At 40.6% G+C, this 15,977-nt stretch overlaps 1 protein-coding gene across 2 annotated transcripts in view; it reads right to left on the bottom strand.

Annotated features, from left to right (window-relative positions):
- Positions 1-203: 203 nt before the first annotated feature.
- Positions 204-15,977, bottom strand: part of cpsf1 (cleavage and polyadenylation specific factor 1) — a 37,792-nt gene continuing 22,018 nt past the window's right edge. For both annotated transcript variants that reach the window (XM_062047479.1, XM_062047480.1), the window contains 22 exons: positions 15,518-15,607; positions 15,265-15,444; positions 15,044-15,185; positions 14,669-14,847; positions 14,178-14,317; positions 13,935-14,115; positions 11,808-12,014; positions 11,630-11,719; positions 11,416-11,559; positions 11,192-11,344; positions 9,615-9,731; positions 9,436-9,526; positions 9,216-9,300; positions 7,072-7,213; positions 6,839-6,991; positions 6,592-6,768; positions 1,318-1,384; positions 1,191-1,238; positions 961-1,116; positions 765-894; positions 544-682; positions 204-361 (listed from right to left, as the gene is read on the bottom strand). In XM_062047479.1, coding sequence (XP_061903463.1) covers positions 314-361; positions 544-682; positions 765-894; positions 961-1,116; positions 1,191-1,238; positions 1,318-1,384; positions 6,592-6,768; positions 6,839-6,991; positions 7,072-7,213; positions 9,216-9,300; positions 9,436-9,526; positions 9,615-9,731; positions 11,192-11,344; positions 11,416-11,559; positions 11,630-11,719; positions 11,808-12,014; positions 13,935-14,115; positions 14,178-14,317; positions 14,669-14,847; positions 15,044-15,185; positions 15,265-15,444; positions 15,518-15,607 — 2,859 coding nt within the window. In that variant the 3' untranslated portion in view covers positions 204-313. The remainder of the gene's footprint in view (positions 362-543; positions 683-764; positions 895-960; positions 1,117-1,190; positions 1,239-1,317; positions 1,385-6,591; positions 6,769-6,838; positions 6,992-7,071; positions 7,214-9,215; positions 9,301-9,435; positions 9,527-9,614; positions 9,732-11,191; positions 11,345-11,415; positions 11,560-11,629; positions 11,720-11,807; positions 12,015-13,934; positions 14,116-14,177; positions 14,318-14,668; positions 14,848-15,043; positions 15,186-15,264; positions 15,445-15,517; positions 15,608-15,977) is intronic.

Below are 15,977 nucleotides of genomic sequence, written 5' to 3'. Positions count from 1 at the left end.
TTTTTTGTTTCTATTTTTAAACACCTTAAAGCCTTGTGCAGCTGTTTAGTGACATACTAGCTAACTTTTACTGCAAACGAATATCGGCTCCAAATATCCATTATCAGCCTCCTTGACTAATAATAATCGGTATCGACCTTGAAAAAAACATCGGTTAATCGCTACACAAATATTACAAACGTATTAAAAAAAATTGTAATAAGTTTACTGACCTTTTTTTAATAAAAAATCTAAAGGTTTTCCATCATGATGTCATAGCAAATTAGGTATGAAACAGACAGTAATCAGTAGATAAAATACAGGAATGTGGCTCTTAGAAATGAGCTGTTACTCTGTCAATATCCAAGAGGTCATCCAAGATCTGTAAAGAAACAAAAAGGAAAATCATAAATGAAAGTCCACTTCCTATACTACTGGTCCTTGTTAGGATCACAGGTGATCTGGAGCTTATCCCAGCTGACTTTGGGTGAGAGGCGGAGATTCAATCAAAAGCAGAACTATTATTGCTAAAAATATAAGCTACTTGCGTGCTGGTTTCCTTACAATATCTTGAGTGGTACCGATCTTCTTGGCCAGCTCGCTGCGCTCCATCATGCTCAGATACAAGTACTTGTTGAGGAGTTCCCCATCCAGGATGTTCCTCACAGCGTTCTGCAGGCCTCGTCGGTCATTGTGCATCATTCTGGAGCATGGACATGAACATGAACATGTAAGCAACTGCCGACCGAGTTGTGGTAAAAATTGCACGGCGGGCTGACGGGAACCTGAAGGCTTTTGGGTTGAGCCCGGCGTGATGAGGCAACATGGTGTTGAGAGCATTCTGCAACATGAGAAGTCGGCGATACGTCTTCTCCTGCATGGGGAGGAGAAACCCCATCCCTCCATCCAGTGTTGCTATGGAAACAGGCAAGCATGAAGGGGAAACATCTCTCAACTTGAGTAGTTTTTCTTTTCACTCACCAAACCAGGTGATGTGCTTGTTGTCCCAGGTGAGAGACTTCTTGGTGCTGGCGTCCAAAGCTCCCCTGCAGGGCATGCGCCAGAACGTGTTGACGTGGGAGCCCACGTTGAAGTCCGCTCGCCTCAGCAGGCGCATACCTCCGAGGCTCTCTTTGGCTGCAAGCACAAACAACGTCACAGCAAATGTGTAGTTGGCTGTTAAGACTTTTGCTGGGAAACATGACTTTTACCTTCAGGTAAATACATGTAGACGTAGAGGTTCCTGTCTCGATCAGACACTGTAAGGAAATAATACTGAGTGTAAGGTGTTTTCGCCCTCCCCCCTCCACTCTCCCAAAAGGGCATCTGTATATTTACCCAGGAACCCGAGCTGGTTGTTATCCACCATGAACTCAATGCTGTACACCTCCAAGGGCTTTGCATCCTGTTCCCAAAACAAGAAGAAAACAGCTCAATGCCACCAAAGATGACCCAGAATGATCGTCTACTGCCCGTGTTGCTGCCTTCAAGACTGGTTGGAACACCTGTTTTTAAAAGGACCTACTGCAAAAAAGCTAGTCAAAGATCCTTTAAATGACCAGACCGCTCTGCTGTTTTAAGGACCCACAGCAAAAGAGAGTCCAAGATCCAATATATGACAGGAGTGCTTAACTATTGTTAGAGGGCACCTATGATGATTTTAATATACATCGTGTATTGGATATGCTATAGCAGATGTTCTTAACCTTGTTGGAGGTACCGAACCCCACCAGTTTCATATGCGCATTCACCGAACCCTTCTTTAGTCCATCCATCCATCCATTTTCTACCGCTTATTCCCTTCGGGGTCGCGGGGGGCGCTGGAGCCTATCTCAGCTACAATCGGGCGGAAGGCGGGGTACACCCTGGACAAGTCGCCACCTCATCGCAGGGCCAACACAGATAGACAGACAACATTCACACTCACATTCACACACTAGGGCCAACTTAGTGTTTCCAATCAACCTATCCCCAGGTGCACGTCTTTGGAGGTGGGAGGAAGCCGGAGTACCCGGAGGGAACCCACGCAGTCACGGGGAGGACATGCAAACTCCACACAGAAAGATCCCGAGGCCGGGATTGAACTCACGACTACTCAGGACCTTCGTATTGTGAGGCAGACGCACTAACCCCTCTGCCACCGTGCTGACCCCTTCTTTAGTGAAAAATAAAATGTTTTTTTTTCAAATTCAAGAAAAAGTTTTTTTTTTTACCGTGCACGAACATCACCTTGTTCAAAGAACAAAACATGTGCATGAACTCACAACAAATTACACACATTACCATGAATTGATTAACGTGGACCCCGACTTAAACAAGTTGAAAAACGTATTCAGGTGTTACCATTTAGTGGTCAATGGTACGGAATATGTACTGTACTGTGTGTAAACTGTACTGTTTCATATAATGTATTCTCTTCCTTTGCAATCTGCTAGTAAAAGTTTCAATCGATCAATCAAACAACCTGCAAATCAGATGGAAAATTAGAGGGAACATTGTTTGGGGGTATCCATAATACGCTGATAGGGAGAAGTTTTTATTTACATGATAAGTCGGATGTGTCTTTACCTCCATGGCGGAGGCTCCGCCGAACCCCTAGGGTTCGATCGAACCCAGGTTAAGAACCACTGTGCTATAGTGTACATTTTGCCCCACAGTCCTAGTTTTAACCTACTTTTTGCATGTCTGCAAGGCGTTCCCAGATTGCAAATTAAACCAAGCCCCACCCTCTCCAAAAGTAATCAAAATTATATATATATATATATATATATATATATATATATATATATATATATATATATATATATATATATATATATATATATATATATATATATATATATATATATATATATATATATATATATATAAGAAAAAAAAACTTTGAATATATATCTTGAAGAGGAACGTCACTGCTGTTATTTCCAGACACGGTAAAAAATACACTTCATAAACATGATACAGTGGAACCAGGATTTATGAACCCTTCTGTTTGCGAACTTTTCTGATTAATGAACTTTTAGATCGCATCAAATATTCCTCTGTCTCTGTGTACAAAAGCTATGTTCATTCATTTGCTCGTATTGAAAAGATTGACAAAGCAGACTTTGTGCCACAACAAGTTTTTAAATGTGGTGAGAACAGACTTTTTTGGAAAAATATGCCAAAGCGGACATATTTCCCAGCAGAGGAGCAGACTACCTGTCGTTCAGCGGCGCCTCTTCCCACACACACACACACACACACACACACACACACACACACACACACACACACACACACACACACACACACACACACACACACACACACACACACACACGGCCCCTCGCCCCTCCCCATCTGTCTGCCCATTTCTCTCTTCTTGTGAGGTGCTCCTCTGCGATGTTAATGTATAATACTGTAAGTGAATTTTTGCTTCAATTTTTTTTAAATATTGTAGCAATGTTTGTTAAAGTTATGGATTTCTGATCGTTTGTGATGGCACCAAAGAGAATTCTGTGTGTGTGTGTGTTGGCAGAGAAACACATGCAGCACACTTAAGCTTCTTGTTGTTGTTTTGGATTGATAATAAAGAAACAGTTGATTCCTCACCTCCTTGTTATGTATGTTTGATACACAATAGTGTATACATAGAGCTTTATATTGTGATCGAAAATTATAAACCTTCACTAAAATATGGACTTTTGTTGTCCTCTTATTCATATTTACATTATTTCTAATGGACAAATTTGCTTCACTGTACAAACTTTTAATTTTATGTTTCACTCTTTGTTTCATTGCAGCCATTTGCTAAAATTAAAAACGTTCATTTTATTTCTCATTAATGTACACTCAGCACCCCATCTTGACAGAAAAAAAACAAGAAATGTAGACATTTTTGCAAATGTATTAAAAATAAAAAACTCAAAAATCACATGCACATAAGTATTCAGACCCTTTGCTCAATACATTGATGCACCTTTGGCAGCAATTACAGCCTTAAGTCTTTTTGAATACGCTTGGCACACCTATCTTTGAGCGGTTTCACTCATTCCTCTTTGCATCTCAAGCTCCATCAGTTTGGATGGGAAGCGTTGGTTTTCATCCAGGATGTCTCTTTATATTGCTGCATTCATCTTTCCCTTTATCCTGACTAGTCTCCCAGTTCCTGCCACCGAAAACCATCCCCACAGTATGATGCTGCCACCACCATGCTTCACTGTAGGGATGGTATTGGCCTGGTGATGAGTGGTGCCTAATTTCCTCCAAACATGATGTCTGGCATTCATGCCGAAGAGTTCAATCTTTGTCTCATCAGACCAGAGAATTTTGTTTCTCATGGTCTGAGAGTCGTTCAAGTGCATTTTGGCAAACTTTTTACTAAGAAATGGCTTCCGTCTGGCCACTCTACCATACAGGCCTGATTGGTGGATTGCTGCAGTGATGGTTGTCCTTCTAGAAGATTTTCCTCTCTCCACGAAGGAATGCTGTAGCTCTGACATAGGGACCATTCAGTTCTTGGTCACCTCCCTGACTAGACTAAGATGAATGTATAGAGACATTCTGGATGAAAACCAAGTTTTCCCATCAGACCTGATGGAGCTTGAGAGATGCTGCAAAGATGAATGGGCGAAACTGCCCAAAGATAGGTGTGCCAAGCTTGTGGCATCATATTCAAAAAGACTTGAGGCTGTAATCGCTGCCAAAAGTATTTTTAATTTTCATAAATTTGCAAATATTTCTACATTTCTCTTTTTTTCTGTGAATATGGGGTGCTCAGTGTACATTTTTGAGAAATAAAATGAATTTTTTTGATTTTAGCAAATGGCTGCAATGAAACAAAGAGTGAAACATTTAAAGGGATGTGAATACTTTCCTTAACCCACTCTACACCTGAACATACACACAATACTTTTTATTTTTTTAAATTTTTTACACACTATTTTTAGCAGCATTTATGTCACTGCATGTCGCACGTCGACGTTATTATGCACATGCCAAGATTATATGAATAATACTTCATCCTTCCTTTTCTTATGGTCTCTCAAACCAAGTAATAATGTCACAATAGTGCCGTCTTTTCCCGTTGGGAGTTTCGCAGCTAATCCAGTTTGCACTGGTGCATCTTGAGAAAACAGTCCCGTGTAAAATGTCGTAAAGACAAATTAACATGAATATTTTTATTTTATAGACGTCAGTGCAATTGGGAGGGCATTAAATTATACTACAGGCATGTGAGCAACCTTTAAGAAAAAAATTGGAAAACTGACGGAAAAAAGAGGAAGATTTCTATCACGCAAGTCCTGAAAGAATATTTTGAAAATCGAGGCTACATTTCCTGCACTTTGGTGCATTTCTACATTATATTTTAATAGAGATGTCTGATAATATCGGACTGCTGATATTATCGGCCGATAAATGCTTTAACATGTAATATCGGAAATTATCGGTATCGGTTTCAAAAAGTAAAATGTATGATTTTTAAAAACGCCGCTGTAAGGAGTGGTACACGGATGTAGGGAGAAGTACAGAGCGCCAATAAACCTTAAAGGCGCTGCCTTTGCGTGCCGGCCCAGTCACATAATATCTACGGCTTTTCACACACACAAGTGAATGCAATGCATACCTGTTCAACAGCCATACAGGTCACACTTGAGGGTGCCCGTTTAAACAACTTTAACACTGTTACAGATATGCGCCACACTGTGAACCCACACAAAACAAGAATGACAAACACATTTCGGGAGAACATCCACACTGTAACACAACATAAACACAACAGAACAAATACCCAGAACCCCTTGCAGCACTAACCCCCCGCTAACCGCTAAATATATGTACTCCATGTAATTGCAAATTATGTAAACTTAGATATTGTCTAATTATGCAAAAATATATTATCAAACATTCAAACCATTTTTTAAACAGAAATAAATACTAATAATAATGATTTCAAATCAAGTTATCCATTAAATTGTGCAGTGCAAAAGTAGCAATAGATTTTATGGTGAAATTGTGAAATTTACTGTGTTTTTTACAGCATTTTTCTCTAAATGAATTTTTTTTACTTTTTTTACTGTAATAAACTGTGGTGCCGTTTTGGCATTTACAGTAATACACCGAAAAATCTACAGTTGTTGATTTGCTGTAAAAAACAAAAACAAACAAACTGGCAGCTCAGGTGCCAACATTTTACTGTAAAATTGCGTGTTTTTTAAATTTACAGTAAAAAAACAAATGTAAATTTTACAGTAAAATTCTGGCAACTGAGCTGCTGAGCTTTTTATTTTATTTTATTTTTTTTACCATAAAAACAGCAGTACTGTTTTTCCATTTACAGTAATATACACAAAATTTTGAGGTGAAATTATTGCAACTTACCATATTTTTTATACATTTTAGTTTAAAAAAAAAAAATCTACTAATAAAATGCATTAAAAATGGTAACAATAGTATTCACTTTTAGACGCGGCCCTCTGGGGCCAAACATAAATGCAATGTGGCCCTCAGTGAAAACGACTTTGACACCTCTGGTTTAACACAAGTATCCGACACTGTAACAACATTTAGAAGTCAGAGAAGATGAAAATCATCACAGGTCCCCATTGAGGGTTTGTGTTAGTGGCTTACCCTGCTGACGAGCGACAGCGTCTTGCTCGACTCCTGGTAGCGCAGCAGCGAGATGCTCTTCATCAGGTCGGCGGCCAGGATGAAATTCTTGATGCTGAACATCTGGTGGATGTGAAGCTGCGTGTCGATGAAGGCCATGCCGGTAAGGTCGTTGTCCTTAAGGACCCACAGGAAGATCTAGGAAAAATATGAGAACAGGTTTTAATACAGACCTTTCCCCAAATGTGGTTCTTTTAAAAAGGGATACCTTCTGTCCAATGGCCGACACCAAGTAACCGCTGCAGTGACACAGTGCCGTCACGGGGCCTTTCTGCTCCTTCTCATAAAGCACTTTGAACTTGTTCTTAGTGAGCGGCTGACCCGGCTCCGGCACCACTTCAATCACATCCAGGATCAAAATCTTGAAAGATGAACACAGGAAAAATAATTAGTCTGAGTGACACACTTTTGCAATGATCACATGGCTGTGCTGCTGCTCACCCTCCCCCTGCAGGTGACCTCCTCCCCCTGCAAGACGCAGGTCCCAGCGGCGATGTAGCCCTTAAGGCCAGACACCGTCTCCTGACTCCTCAGGGCCACTGTTTTCATGCAGGTCACATGCTCCCACTCCTCCAGGTCGATCCTGGTTGAGAGAGAAAAGGTCAACAACTGGGATAAAAAAGACAATGTGTTTGTAAAGGTCCCCTGTGACGCATAATGGGCTTTTTGATAAAGTTGTAACAGTAATATACAGTGAAACCTTGATTTACGAACTCCTCAATATAGGATATTTATTATTTCAAACCACAGACCAAATAAAAATATGCTTTGCTGTACAAACTTTGTCTCAGTGTACAAACGTTTCATTCATCTGTTTTCTGCCCGGCAGCATATCCATTGTGAGCGTGCTCATTGGTCACCATACTCATTCAGTCAGCAGAACAGTGCTGCTGTTAGCTACTGTGCTAATTGCTAAGTTGTGTGCTTTTAAATGTTTTTTTAAAGCCTTTTTAATTTTTTTTTTAGTTCTGCCAAATGAATGTATCCAAAGAGAGCAATGGATAAACGATGTGTGGTTCAAAACATTTAGATACATAGATAGATTGTACTTTATTGATTCCCTCAGGAAAATTTTAATTCCAGCAGCAGCAAGTATCTGCAGTATTTAGTAAGTATCTACAGCGTTGCTGACACTGCCTCCCTCCTTCTCCTCTCTTCGACTGCACAGCAGGATGATTAACCAACAATGTAAGCGGAGTGGATAAAGTTTGTAAGACAGGCATATTTGATATTTTGACATATCAGCATAGCACTTTTTTTTATCGGTCTTGTTTTTTTTTTTTTAACAACTACAACATAACTACACCAGCAGATAAAATATATACAAATTTGATACCAATGTTGAAAAAAGATAAAAATGCAAAAAAATTGTAAAATAGATCGTAAAAACCCAAGCAGTGCTCAAGAACCAGCTCGTTTGCCCTGCATGAGAAAGTGTCCAATTTGCTCGAGCCCTTTAATTTTAAAACATTTAATTAAAAAAGAAAAATACTCTCATCGTTAATAATTTCCCCCAAATATGTGTTGATATCTGACGAGGCATTTATTTGAGTCCTTGTGAGGATTCTTCCCCGGTCTGCTCAGCTGTGTTCACAATGGCGCCCACGCGGCCATGCCCTCCTTTCCCTCCTACAGAACATGTCTCCTCTTTTTGCAGCGAAATCCATATTTTCTCCTTCTTTCCGCTTTATTTGTTTTCGTTATTGCAGCAATGGAGTCGCTCGACAAGCCTTCGTTCGCAACACTCTGAGCGTGTGCTCATTAGAGGAGCGCCGCAAGCTTTACGTTCCGTGATTCAATCAAATAACAACGCAACATAGATGGATGGACATGAACAGGACAGAAAATATATCTCGGCCACAAATCTACATTTTGCGTAAATATCTTGACAAATACAATAATTTATATATAAGTAAAGAAGAGCAGGCAGCAGATCACACATTCTCATACTTTCTGTCACATCAAGGAAGAAATAATGTCAGCCAGCTTGAAAAATGTCTCACATATAAGCTATGTGAAATAAGACAGAATTTTTTATATTAAATGTTCCTCAGAAGAAAACCTTGCAATGTATTCAATTCATAAACTACAAAAAAAATGGATTGAGTGTATGGTGAGTTATTGTGATGCAAATAACTTTTGTTCCAGTGTAGGCCATTAAATATTTGTTTTATTTTTTCTATTGATTTGAATCCCATATTTACAGGGAGTCTTCCCTGTAAAATTGCATTAGACACATTTAATAAAAGTGTTTGTGAAATCCCGTTATTTGGTGCTAAATTACCACAACATTAGCGCTGCATAAAACAATATGTTGCTATTTGTCCGATGCTTACTAAATTTTTTATTAAAAAAACAACAACAACAACTAAGAGCCTTGTTCAGCTGTTTGCTGACGTATACTAATATTGTTTCGCTAACTTTTACTGCCAATGAATTTTGACTTCAAATATCAATTATCAGCCCTGAAAAAAACATATTGGTGATCACTAATTTTTAGTAGGGGTTACTAAAAGCACTTTTAAACTTCACTGCTAGATTGTCCAAGAACTTGTTCAAAAATGCTAAATTTTGATCGATTTTACCGTGTGTTGGGAATTGTCTCCCAGCTGACCGGCGAAATGAGCTGAATGGAAAACCTCTCCTGTAGAGGGTTAATGTAGCGATCATCTGCAAGGTGACAAAAGCGCAACAGTAAACAACACTGGATCAATGTAGAAACATGGAAGGAAAAACTGGCCACTTCAATAGGCACATTTGGTGTACCTAATGTGTCCAACGTATACATGTCTGTTCATATGTCACCTCGTTCGATGGTTTCAAACTCCTTCTCCTCTCCCGTCATCCTGGGGATGCGCGTACACAGCTCTTTCACGCTGGTGCACACAGCATACACCTGTAGCGCAAGACACCAGAATGCTTAGTTAAGATTAATGTCATATCAGAGATCATTCCTGAAATTTCCCGAGTTGTGAGAGCCTTGCCTTGGATTCCACGTGGTAGGAGACGTAGTGGACGGTGCACCTCAGTGGGATCTTTCTCACCGGCCATGGAGCATCATAGGACAAGTAGGTGGGCAGAACGCTAATCCTCAGCTCCCCCTGCAGGCATGTTCAAACACACACAGTGAAACGTGGTTTAAGTGACAGATGTCCAAAGAGTGGCACATTGTAGAATTAAAAAATACAAAATAGGAAAATAGAGCCTTTTTACAACATAAAAAAATTAGGGCTGTCAAAGCTAACGTGATAACACGTTAACTATCATTTCCTTCAACGGCGCTAATTTTTTTGACCCCAGATTAGCGTGCACACGTCTGACCCTCGGTAGTGTGGGAAAATTTAAAACAGCGAGCAATAATGGACAAAAAAAAGGGTACATTATGAAAAGCCCAGATCCAAAGCCATAGTAAGTAATTCTCCCCACAAGACTATTTTTATTTATGATTGCCATGAGCCGTCATCACTGGTGTACATCTCTGCTAGAGCGCTTGCCTTCAGAGAGGTGGGGTTTCACTTCCGTGTTCACAGTTTAGTGCAGTGATAACATAAAATGTAGATTGTTACTGTAACTGCTTTAGTAAGATGGGATACAAGCTCAGGAAAAAACAAGACGGTAGGAAGGAAGTCAAGAGGCACTTTTTATTGCAAGCAGTTGGTCTGTCGGCAAAACATTTAAAGACACCTTATCTCAAACCAATCACATGCATCCGGTTTTTAAAAAAGCGCTATGAGTCACATCTGTGATACTTCTTTCTAAATAACTGCTAGTACATCAATTGAGGAATAGAGGGGGGAATGTTTGAGGCAGGCTGTAATATTGAGTCTATTTTTTATTATTAACTATTAACATGTTCTAGTTGATAGTCCTCAATTACAGAATGTTTAGATGGCTGAATATTATATTTTATTAATAGATTGAGAAGGTTAAGACATTGTCATGCAGCGATATGAATACCATTGACTTGTACAACACGTAATATAAAGAATATCAGAAGCATTTTTCAGGTAGAAAACATCTTAAACAATCAAACCATGATCTAAGAATCCACATTTTGTGCTATTAATGCGTGAAACTGGCATCTAAAAATTGAATGTAGCTCCTGTTCTCTGAATGCAAGTGCCCCTACAGCAGGAATTAAAATTCTGTCGGGGATACACCCACGCACTGCAGATAATTTTATATTGTCGTTAAAAGCGTGTTTACGTCCATTTTGTGTTGAGCTGTCTTAAAAAAGCATCATGTTTAGTAAACATGTCATTACAGCAAACAAATTGTCCAGGCATAGTTTTAAAAACTTGAAAATGATCTGTGTATGGTACATTTATTAATGTTGAAAATTGTATTTATCTGTGATTATCGCGATTAATTTTGAATGAACAATGAACAATGCGATTAATAGCGATTCAATATTTGAATCGCTTGACAGCCTATACATACAATAATATCAAAGTGGTGCCTTGCATCCTTTGATTTTTTTTAAATATACTGCCCTCAGTGGAATAAGTTTAGACACACCGGGTTTAAGTGATACAGTAGCACGTATATGTCTTGTGCTTACCTGTTTGTTGAAGTAGAGGAAGCCTTTGGGGCAGTTGATGTTATGGAAGGGGGAGAAGGACTCAATGGTGCCGTCGATGGTCATGGGGTGAAGTCTCAAGGCGCCTCGAGAGGTGACCAGCATCCAATGAGGGGAGGGTCCACAGATGAACACCTGAGAAACATACAATACATGAAAACAGTACAGAAAATTACAGACGAAATGTTGTTGTATGATGTTTTTACCCCTGAGTATCCAGAGATGTCCTCAAAGTATCTAAACCTCTCACTGCGACTTTTGGCCGCTGTGTCATCAGCGAGGCCACCTTCTGCCTTCCTGTCTTTCTTTGGCTTCGACTTCTTTTCTCGGAAGTTAATGTTGTGGGGCACCTGCGTAGGGCAGAACTCAGGATTGGCATCGTCGAGAAGTGATCCCATTTTGGTCTGATTGCAATCATACCTTTTTGAAGCGCACTTTGAGGTTATTCTGAGGTTGTTGCTGATCATAAGGGAAGGCTTCATAGATGAGGAGCTCTTGTTCCACGTGCACCTGGGAAACAACAGCATGTTGAAACGGAGGAATGATGCATGGGGGGGGGGGGGGCACCTATGGGGGGGGGGGGGGGGAATCCACTCACTAGTAAATATGGGCGACTGCGGTTGTTGCCAAGCGAAATCAAAGACACCTCCTTGACCACCGGGATGTCTCCCTGACGAGTGACTTCCTCTTTCTTCCCTTCACCCTGCGTTGCTGATTGGCCGGACGAGCTGTCCACTAGCACCCTCTGACCAACGGGGAAGTTCTTTACTAGGAAAACCAATCTCCAGTCTGGCAGCTGATATATCTGTTTGAAGACAAGTTGAGGTAAAAATATGTATACAGTGGAACCTCGATTTACAAACCCCCTCTATTTGCGAACTTTTCGATTTATGAACTTTTCAATTAAGCCAAGTATGCCTCTGCGGGCGAACCTTATCTCTGCATACGAACGTTTTACCCATCATTCGTTTTGTGTCCCGCCTGCAGGCAAAAAGCAGGGCGCAGTACAAGTACTAGTCACTTCCTAGTGCTTCAGCGTGTGTGAATTTTCTGAGTTTTTTTACCTTGTTACAAGTTTTTGTCCATTTTTATAACTCAATGAATCCCAAAAAAAAAAAATGCGTGGTAAAAAGGAAGGAATCGCTCTGGAGTAAAAAAAAAAAAAAAAAAGAAGACTATTTGCGAGCAGTACCTTAATAGCTCTCACAAGTACGGAAGAGGCTTTGGACTATAGCAAGTTTTAACTGTAATGAGACCAAATTTTTCTGCAAAAATATGCCAAAGCAAACTTACTCCACAGCGGAGAAAAGCTATCTCACATTCAGTGGGGACTTTTTCAAAGCGCACACACACTGTCTTTCTCCCCCGCACCCTTCCTTCCCTACCTCCCTCCCACTGTCTGCTCCTCCTTTGCGATGGTAACACAAGTACATTTTAAAAATGTTGTTATTGTAGCAATATGGTTAGTAAAATTTATTAATTTTGGGATTTCTGATTATTTGTGAGGGCACCAAAGTGACTTCCGTGCGTGCGCTTTTTGGCAGAGTAGCACATAGAGAGGAAAGCAACTTGTTGTTTTTTGGTTTTATAATTAAAATTAATTGAATCCATCACCCTGTTATGTTTGTTTGCTATACAGTACTGTATTGCACTTTATATTGTGTTCAAAAGTGTACAAACCTTTACTAAAATATGGATGTTTGTCGAGGCTGAAACCCATTATTCATATTTGTATATATTTTTTATGAAGGAATTTGTTTCACTATACAAACTTTTTGATTAACGAACCCTGTTCAAGAAGCAATTACTGCATTTTTCGGACAATAAGTCTCTACTTTTTCCCCACGATTTAAACCCTGCTGCTTGTAAAATGGTGCGGCTAATGTATGGATTTTTCTTCGCTATCGGCCATAATCTTCTGTACTCAACAAATAGTTTTAATAAAACACAGACGGAAACACGAGTTCGCACTTCTTGTATTTGTCCATAGCGTTTCCTCTCAAAAAGATTTGTCATTTATCACTCCAAGCAACGTTTGCAAGTTTCACAATTTACTAATGTGTGAATGTGAGTGTGAATGTTGTCTGTCTATCTGTGTTGGCCCTGCGATGAGGTGGCGACTTGTCCAGGGTGTACCCCGCCTTCCGCCCGATTGTAGCTGAGATAGGCTCCAGCACCCCCCGCGACCCCGAAGGGAATAAGCAGTAGAAAATGGATGGATGGATGGAATTCATACTTAGTGTTCTCATGCATATTTGTACGTGCTATCATAATGTAATCATGTAAGCAATCGTTAGCATTGGCAAATATGCTAACACATTTACAAGTGTCTGTGTTAGTATTATTAACTTACAATGGCATTCTTCTTGGGTTGTTTCCATTTCGTAAATTGTCCAAAACGGTTACAGTGGAGTTATTGAGTCTGTTTAGCTAGTGGGTCCATGACGATGACTTCAGTTTTGTTTGATCAGCTGTTTTACTAGAGTGTTACAAGCACCGTAGGGACACAATTAAGGTACCGGTAAATAAATAAACCTTTAAAAAATATTTTGTACCAGTATAAAGCTGTGGCTTATAGTCCGGTGCGACTAATGTACGTAAACAAATGTATTTTTACTGAAATTTGGTGGGTTCCGGCGCTCTATAGCCAGGAAAATACGGTAAGTTCATAAATCGAGGTTCCAATGTAAATAGAAGTTGTTATGAGGTCACGTGTGCCCCTGACCTCCATGACACCATTTTCTCGCACAATCATGCACCAGTGGGTGGGCTCAGCTTTGATGGGACCTCCTTCACTCCCAGAGTACGCAGCTTGTCCAGAAGTGCGATTAATTTCCTCCTTAGGGGGCGCTGTGGCCGTACTTGAATCTCCATATAGCATTTCCTCCTCATCGTCCATTGCGTGACTGTGCAAACATTCCCCATCAGTCCACATGCAGCTTATAAAACTAAACACAGTGGTTGTTACCTGATGTCCTGAATGACTGTCTCCACTTCAGACAGACTCTTCATGGTTGTGTCTTCCAAGACGGGACAGCTCACTCTGTTCTCCGTGGTAAACATTCCGCTCACGTCTCGGTACGCACACAGCGCTATCACCCGAGGTTGCTTGGCGGGAGACAATTTAAAACTTTTTAATTATACTGAAAGAAGTGTGAACACCCTCTGGACGCCTCGTTAGGTGCAATGAGATCCAATTACTATCTCTGTATTAATTAAACTTGATGTTTATGAGGGTGGTTGTAGTTTGCAGTGGTGTTAAATTCCATCACACGGAGAGCTGTTAAGCTGTTAATATGATGTGGATTATTTAGCTACACGAGAAAGGCTGTGCAAACTACAATCACAACAATAAACATATTGTAACATTATCCCTCAGACTTCAGGGGTCTGCATGATGACGGTTTTTGTTTAAGCCAGCAAGAGGCATGCTATGACAATGAATGTTGGGTTCCTCACCATGGTGATCAGTGGTTTCTGCAGAGACAGCCGCTGCGTCTTTCCCATGTACGAGTCGGTCTTCAGCACAAACATGGTGACCCCTCCCTCGGCGGTCATGATGACCAAAAAGGGGTCTGCCACAGAGCAGTGCACTATGGGAGAGCCCAGGTCCACTGGGATGAAGTGGAGCTGCGTCACTGGAAAAAAATAGGTTAGAAAGAGGGATGTAACGATATAAAAATCTCCTGGTATGATATTATCACAATATTAAGGCCACTGTACAATATTATTGTAAAAATGCTATAGTGTGCAAAATGAAGTGGCAGGAATTTTTAGGATAAACACACTTACTGTAACAAAGTAAAAATGTATACTATTGTATGTTGTGTTTACCCCCTTCTAGCAGCCGGATGCCCATGGGGGAGACTTGGATGATGTATTTGTTGTCACCAATGTTGCCAGCAAACACAGTGGGTCCCTGAGTAGCAAATCCACTAGTGTCCAGCTCCATGATCTCCTGACCGGTCTGCAGGATCTGCAGCGCAAAACAGCGTTGGTTATTCTTGATATGAAATAAGAAAAGATGCCTATAAAGTGAAAAAACAGGCTTCTACCATTGTTGAATCCTCTCGGCTCAAAATGAGGAAACCGTGCTTCTTGGCGTCGTCCTCCAGCGGCGTCTCTTTTTGTTCCTCCTCTGTCTTCTTCCCTTCCTCCTCCTTCTTTTCTTCCTCTCCCTTGTCCTCCCCCATCTCCTTCTCGGCCCCGTCGTCTGATTCCTCACTCTTTGCTGCCTGGAATGAGAACAAACTTACAAAAAAAAACACATGCTGATTTGAAACTCAAGCTGTCCGGTGACAACAGTACTTTTTCTTTGGCTTCACATGAGATGACAGTCCACATGTCGTGGCACCCTGGCAACTCGAAGGTGGTGACTACTTGGGGTCTGATGCTCCTCTAATGACATAAAGGGAAAGGTTACAGTATATGTAAGTACACCCCGCACATTTCAGCAAAACATTTTGGAGGTCATATTCCCAAGGGATAATACTGTAGAAGTGAAAAATTATTATATTTTAGAGTAGTCAGTGTACAGCTTTTATAGTGTTGCAGATTTACTATCCATTGAAAATGACAACACACAACCCGTAGCTGGCAACTTGGTCTGGGGTTGCATGAATGCTGTCCGCTTTAGGGAGCTGTGGTTCATTGAGGGAGTGCTGTGACATTGTAAAAAAGAGCAGAGATCCCCTCCTTTGGGAAACTAGGCTGTTCGGCACCTTTTTTCCGTACGCAGACTACTCTAAAGTTGTATAGTATTGTCCCC

Source organism: Entelurus aequoreus, linkage group LG05, assembly GCF_033978785.1.
Source record: "Entelurus aequoreus isolate RoL-2023_Sb linkage group LG05, RoL_Eaeq_v1.1, whole genome shotgun sequence".
NCBI lineage: Eukaryota > Metazoa > Chordata > Actinopteri > Syngnathiformes > Syngnathidae > Entelurus > Entelurus aequoreus.
Note: the sequence above shows the minus strand (reverse complement) of the source record. Positions and strands in the feature narration are given on the sequence as shown.